Source organism: Poecilia reticulata, linkage group LG17, assembly GCF_000633615.1.
Source record: "Poecilia reticulata strain Guanapo linkage group LG17, Guppy_female_1.0+MT, whole genome shotgun sequence".
Lineage (NCBI taxonomy): Eukaryota > Metazoa > Chordata > Actinopteri > Cyprinodontiformes > Poeciliidae > Poecilia > Poecilia reticulata.
In genome coordinates, this window is record NC_024347.1 from 26,302,170 (window position 1) to 26,309,538 (window position 7,369).

Sequence of the window (7,369 nt, forward strand, 5' to 3'; positions counted from 1 at the left end):
ATTTGTTGCTGCGCATTTGCGCAGTGTGAAGGAAAGAGGAGACCAGCTGCACAGGCAGGCTACGAAATGAGATGCAGGTGATCGGTTTGTGTGATCGGCAACAAGAGACCGTGATCAGCGATCACTGATCATACACTTTTTCACGGAAATCTGCCRATTATGATCGGTGGCCGATCGATCGGCACACCTCTAGCTATGACTTTAGCTAAAACTTCAAGAATTTAAAATACAAAACAATTTGTCTGATATAGAATAGCATTTTGAAATCAACAAGGTGAAAATGTGGTTCATTTGTGGAGTTTTAAAATGTTTCTAATTATTACACTAACTGACCAAAAACATAGATGGGTGAAGGCAAGCATTTAAGATGTTAAGTACATGCAGAGCAACAAAGTAAAAAAAGTACCATAAGTTAACATTACATACTGATTTCCATGCTTATTAGTCTAAACAAGTGAAATGGTTCATTCTGGTCCAGCAGGTTAACAAGGTAAATAAACTCTTTGTGTGTCTCACTGGGTGTTCCCTGTACTTCTCTTCCAGACCATGCTGAAGCTGCTGGTGTGTGGCGAAGGTGCAACGCGCACAGGYGTCATGATCTCCATACCTCAGTACCCCCTGTATTCAGCTGCGCTTGCTGAGCTCAGCGCTGTGCAGATCAACTATTACCTTAATGAAGAGAAGTGCTGGAGTCTGGACATCGATGAGCTTCAGCGATCTTTGGACGAGGCCAGACTCCACTGCAACCCCCGCGCCCTGTGCATCATCAACCCTGGGAACCCCACAGGTACATTTGTATACACTTGTTGTTAGACCTATAGAGTTGATGCACTTGATGTTATTGTTTATGTTTTATAATACAGTTAAATTCATAGTGACAGAACAATCACAATAATTGCAGGCTGTTATAAATTAAATGGATTCTTGAAGAACTTATGTGTCYTTTTACAAGACAAACAGAGCTAATCCCCTCAATCATTTTTTTCAGAKRAATTTACTGAACTCTAGATAAAMTGTCTATAAATACACACTTATAGTCTGATTAACTGCAATATATTTTTTTATTAAGGACAAAGATAAGATGCTGGCAATTATACCTCAAGATACAACTTTTATATTCTTACAGGAAGTAGCATGACTTTTAGTATTTCCTTTTATTACTTATTGCTGCACTTAACATATTTCCTTTATTACTCTCACAAAGTCAGTTTTAAGAGGGACTGTAAAGAACATGCAGAGCATGCTAAGTGGATAATTGACAAGTACACAAAATGTGAGCAAAGAATAGTCAATATGCTATTGAGTTCTTGTTACCTGAAAGTTGCTGATGCATTCTGCACTCATGACCAGCCAGGAGTTTTTTTTATGATTTTGCTTTGTGAATATTTTCAACAGTGAAACAAGAYACATAAAACTAACTAGGAACTTGATTCCTGTCCGGATCTTAAAGCCTGTACTCAATTTTTTTTTTTTTTGTATCCCACAATCCCACAAGGATCTCAGTTAAGACCCACAGTTTTTAATTCATAATGGAACTCAATTATATATAATAACTTCTTTATTCTAATTTTTGCCTTAATTTGACATAAATTGACATTTTAACCAAGCTAAGAAGATCTGAAGCATCTTTACTATACAGATGTATGGAACATAATAACAGTTCACAAATGTTCTTTTTTTGGACATTTCTGAGATATTGGATTTGTTTCTACCAGATCATTTCMAAATTTATAAGATCTATGTCCAATGTAATTATATAAAATATATTTCAATGCACTGTACTCTTGTGTTAGATTGTTAAGTAATTTATTGTCACTCTACAGCAGCCTAAGAATACTCTGTTCTGATCAATCATTAAGTGCTTAGATTAGGGCAAGAGGTGAAGTCACACCTCATGTGTGAGCCGTTGGTGTTACACAGCTCCACTATTTGATTGAAAGCAAAGAGAAAATGATTAGAGTTGTCATTTTAAATGGTTTTTAGCTTCTTTTATTAGTTATTTGCWGTTATGATTAATAGCAATAAAGTAATTTTTATATAGCACAGATCAAAATAAAAGTTGCAAACATCCCAACATTGTCTGGATTTCCTGTTGGGTTTGAAGACCCTCCCCTTAATTTCCAAAAAAATATATATATATACATATCCAAATCCAGCCTTATCCATGACAGATGGAACTGAATCCTTCAAATGGACAAAAACCGAATAACTTTGCTGAAATACATTCATCTTCCTGTTGTTTTCAKAAGTTTTCCCCCTCTTTAAAATGAGTAGCCTAAAGAAAGAGCCATCAYCAATAGAAAATAATTTTCTTTCTCTAAAGCTTCTTACACAGTTTGTGCTGCCTCTTGCGTCTTGTAAAAAAACAGCTCACTGACCTTCCCGCAGAAACAACTTCTAGACCCGAGAGTGTTGTTGTTAGCTTCTGGGTATGGATCGGATTTTTAGTTTCCAACTGGCTGATCACTGATCCGACCCGATCAATTCCAAAAGTGGCTGATTAAGGTCATCAACCAGCTTCTCTGTGCATCTCCACAAACAATGACTTTATTCAATTTACAACAAAGTAAAGAATTGGAATTTTACAGAGTTTGATCAAAGTGAAGTACTATTTTTTTTGCAACTAATTCAAAGTCCATTTGTTTTCTTTAGTATTTCAGCAACTCCTCCATATCTTTGTGATATGTTGTATCTTTTTTTCAAAGTATTAAGCAATTTAAAATGTAGGTACATAGCAGAAGGTTAGGAATTTCTTCCACATTAAATATTTTGAGAGTCCATTGAATCCACTAGATGGCAGCAGAACAACATAACTGACTCGCCAGCAGCAGCTTTATAATGGTTCCTTCTCTTTTAGGTCAGGTGCAGAGCAGAGAGTGCATTGAGGATGTAATCCGATTTGCCGCAAAAGAGCGTCTCTTCCTCATGGCCGATGAGGTACTGTCACACGTTTTTAAACATCTACCGTCTTTAGATCATGTTCACCCCTAATATCAGGCGTTGTGTCCCGTACTCCCAGGTATACCAGGATAACGTGTACGCTGAGGGTTGCCAGTTCCACTCCTTTAAGAAGGTTCTGTTTGAGATGGGGCCAGAGTACTCTGAAACAGTTGAACTGGCATCGTTCCACTCCACCTCCAAGTGTTACATGGGAGAGTGAGTCTCCTCTATGCTAAGAGAACATCAATTCACGAGGATATCAACGCATAAGACAGATGTTTATGTTTGAATTTTTTATTGATCTAATTCTTTCTTCTTCCTTATTTTGCCTTACGTGTTGGTACATCTTTCTTGCTTTCAGGTGTGGCTTCCGCGGCGGCTACATGGAGATCATAAACATGGACAACGATGTGAAAGACCAGTTGACGAAGCTGGTTTCGGTTCGTCTCTGCTCTCCTGTTCCTGGACAAGCTCTAATGGACCTGGTGGTAAACCCCCCTCAGCCTGGGGAGCCTTCATATGAGCGCTTCATCAAGGCACGTATAAAAAATKTATTTGCAAATCAGGTGTAATCTACTATTCATAGGAAATTACCACATTTTTACTTGTGAAACATGAATGTCTTTTTTTTTGCCTTACAAAATGTACAAATGCACAATAATAAAAGTTTTTTATTATACCTAATATTGTCCTTTGTGTTCTGCTAACGGCTTGAAACTAAAATGCTAAATGAGAATGACTCTCCTTGCACTTGACAATCAGCTGAGTCAGATATCTGTATCACAAATGTTGCTTATGTTCCGAGGTTCTAGTAAAATCTGTCTTCACCTCACCTGATTGTATTTTTTTTTCTTTCTCTTTTCACTCACTCTTCCAGGAACGCACAGCTACATTAAGTGCCTTAGCAGAGAAGGCCAGACTTACTGAGCAGGTACTCAATACCGTGGAGGGCATCCGCTGCAACCCTGTGCAGGGCGCGATGTACTCCTTTCCTCGCATTACCATACCTGAAAAGGCCATCCAAGAGGCCAAGGTCAGTTCTGAGACTTTTTCCTTCAAGKGTCCCAGTGATTCAAGCTGCTTTGCGTTGTTGATTCATGGTAATTAGACCAATTTTGAACAACAAAACGCAGGAGAATGAATTGAGTGAATACATAACTATTTTTACCCCAAACACTCCAATCTACCAGTCACTCAAACACCAGTCAATTCTTCATTGAATATATTTTTCGGGKTTTTTTTGTGCACAAACCAATACGCACAACAAAAAATAGGGCTGCAATTATGCTCAACAGTTGGGACTAAATAATTAAACTTGGTCATGATGTTGCACTTCCTCCCCACTGTTTGCAAAGGAGAACAAATGATTTCCAATAGCTTTCAGTGGCCGTTCTGTCTTACAGTTGACTGCCTAGTAGGAATTTTAGGGCTGTGTGAAAAGTAGCGCTACTTAGAAACTGATTAGCTTTACAGAGGATAAGGTCAGAGTCTACCTGACCTACTGAAACCCGATCAATCTGCCCGACTTGGTTCAGTACATTCAATTCCCTCAAAATGTTCACCAGCTAAGATGGAGCGTCCTTATGTAATTGACATTATCAACAGCTTTTGGATTGATCTTCTTTTGAGACATCTTCATTTATATTTTACTTGTATTATTTTATACAAGTACCTTACGTATATAATGTATTTACAATCTTAGAAAAACGTTTAATCAAGAGCTATTTGATATGTGCAGAGGAACTGTGTTACCGTGACTCTGATTCTGAACAAAGAATTTCTGCTTTAAAAAGCAGAATAAGGACAATTAACACAGTAAGGAATAAAGTCAAGAGTTTTTTAGAAGTGTTTCAGAAGTGCATAGCTGATTAATAAACCAATTCATTTTAGAGGTAGGTACAGCAGGGAACTCTTGCTTGAAAAGGTGACTAATTTAGACGTCTTGACTTTTTATTTCAGTCCAACACTGTTTAAGTTGACTCATTATACAACCATTCCTACTAAATTAAAGTAATTTAAAAACAAAATTCTGATTAAAACTCATAAAGTCGGTGAGTTTTCTTTCGTGTCTACCTTTTAAAATAAAGGTAGACTGTTCTCTTTTTTTTAATAAAAGAGTTAAAAGCTCAAAGTAATTTTTTTTTCACATTTATAACTGTAAACTTTTGTCAAAAGAGCCTCGAGCTTCAATTATATAAATTTTCTCGTTTTCTCTTCCAGAAACTTGGTCAGCAGCCGGATATGTTTTACTGCATGAAGATGCTGGAAGAGACGGGGATTTGCCTCGTCCCCGGAAGTGGTTTTGGCCAAAGAGAAGGAACGTACCACTTCAGGTACAGAATATTTCCTCTTGTAGGCCACAGCAAATGTTGAATCGTATCGAGGCAGAACAAACTTGTGGAAGGACGTAGCAGTAGTCGGATAAGATCAAAAAAATGTTTTTTAGCTTTTATCCAAAGCAGTATGCAGAAGAACGGCGCAGTCAAAGTCCAGAGCTAAATCAACAAAGAATCTGTGGTGAGACATATCCCAAAATACATCAGGTGTAACTGAAATAAAAAGTGTTTATAGAAGGTGTTGAGTCAGAGGTGCAGAATCCACATGCAAAATGTATATTGGTTTGAAAGAAAATTAAAACAATATTTCTTTCACTTGAAAATCATTCAACAATTTGTGTTTTGGTCTAGCACATGAAATCTCTAAAATATACCTTGAAGATTGTGGTAATAACTATACAAAATGTGGGAGAAATGTTAGAAGGTTTAAACCTTTTGCAAGGTCCTGTAAGTCCATCAACAAAAGCACTTTCCATACAGAACGCACAGCTCCTGATCGACCTTGTTGGCACGTGAATAAAAGTTTTTTTTTTTTTTCTTGTAGAAGGTTTTAAACTGAATGAAAAGACTCAGAAGTGGCAGCCATGAGAGATCTCTACATGTTTGGGGACATTAGATGCAAATGCCTTATTATTCTCCCCTTTCATTCAGGAAATGGAAAAAAAAAGTTGCTACACAGGGGCTGCAGAATTTGKRCCAACAATTACATATTTTGTTATGATTTATTTTTGAACAGCCCTTTAACATATAAAAGAATATGAGCAACAAAGAATGTTTTCTGTGGTCTGAGAGCCTAACTAAACAAGGTTACTGCAGTATGCTCAATAGCAGTGATGKCTCTGTGCTCACACAGAGTGGGTGTGTGAGCATAATATGGCAGAAATKTATACAAAAAGTGAAAGTGTTTGTAAGCAACTTATTTTACAATTTGACTTCTTCCTATCTRCGTATTACAGGGCACTGTTCTTTGTCCATTTCTTTTTTAGTGCAAACATACAGTACAGTGGAAAATTATGTCTCTTTTATAGGTTTCCTCTGTTTGCTTTTCACATCCAAATGACTCAGATAAAAAAAGATTTATTTCTAGACAAAAAATTGTAGTAGCCTTAATAAATACAAAAACGGTTTGATCTTAGTTGTTGTTTACTAGCTGCACACTCCTATCAATTTAAAAAGCTCAAGCACACCTGCAGGTCCACCTCAGAGCAACTCAGAAAAAAAAGGTTTTGGCGTGGCCTAGTCAAAATTTGGACTGAAATCAAATTGATATTCTAATGTGACTGAATTAAAACAATTCAGTAAAGTAATTGTGATTATTTCAAATAGCTCATGACAGTTGTTGCTACCAAGGTTGGCACAAATGACTCCACATTCTACTACCATGTTCTAATACATTTTACCTCTTCAACATGTCTGAACATTTATGTTAATTTTTGCTACTCATTTCTCTTTTCAACCCAGGATGACCATCTTGCCACCAACAGATAAGCTGAAGATCCTGCTGAACAACGTTAAGGAGTTCCACCAGAGGTTTACCCAGCAGTATTCCTAAATTAAAGCATCGGTTTTACCTCGACTTCATTAAGAAGAGTTTTTTGCCAACCACACTAAAAAGTCTAAGCCAATCAGAATATATCMGTCTTTAATAAGTGCCTTTTCTACAATGGTTTCTCTGGTGGTCCCTGTGACGAAGCACTTATAGCCACGCACATTTGGACTTTTATGGACCAGTTTACAGGGAAACTGGAGAAAGAAAAAAAAAAAACATAAAAAAAAAAAAAAAAAAAACATAACTGAAAATGAAAAATAGACGGCCCTGGGTTAGTTTTGGTGCACAAAGTGCAGCTTCCTGTCTGTGATGTTTAATTTTCAAAGACTGTAAATACTTTCTGTCTGCGTCTGGGATCACAGTAACTGTGTTAATGTAAAACTGAAAAAAGGAGGTACAGCTTATGAAAAACGTTGTGCATCTCAAACTTGGAAATGTTTAACTGGGCGAGGTACTGCATTCCTTCAGACTAAACTCGATGGCAAGAATATACTGAAAGTCTCACTTGCATGACATTTTAATAGGCATTAATTTCGTGGAGTTG

At 37.0% G+C, this 7,369-nt stretch overlaps 1 protein-coding gene across 1 annotated transcript in view; it reads left to right on the forward strand.

Moving 5' to 3' along the window:
• gpt (glutamic--pyruvic transaminase) overlaps positions 1-6,855 on the forward strand; it is a 14,208-nt gene extending 7,353 nt beyond the window's left edge. Inside the window, exons 4-10 of the mRNA XM_008434536.2 lie at positions 544-787; positions 2,858-2,937; positions 3,020-3,156; positions 3,302-3,476; positions 3,818-3,973; positions 5,161-5,273; positions 6,738-6,855. Coding sequence (XP_008432758.1) covers positions 544-787; positions 2,858-2,937; positions 3,020-3,156; positions 3,302-3,476; positions 3,818-3,973; positions 5,161-5,273; positions 6,738-6,828 — 996 coding nt within the window. The 3' untranslated portion in view covers positions 6,829-6,855. The remainder of the gene's footprint in view (positions 1-543; positions 788-2,857; positions 2,938-3,019; positions 3,157-3,301; positions 3,477-3,817; positions 3,974-5,160; positions 5,274-6,737) is intronic.
• Positions 6,856-7,369: the final 514 nt, after the last annotated feature.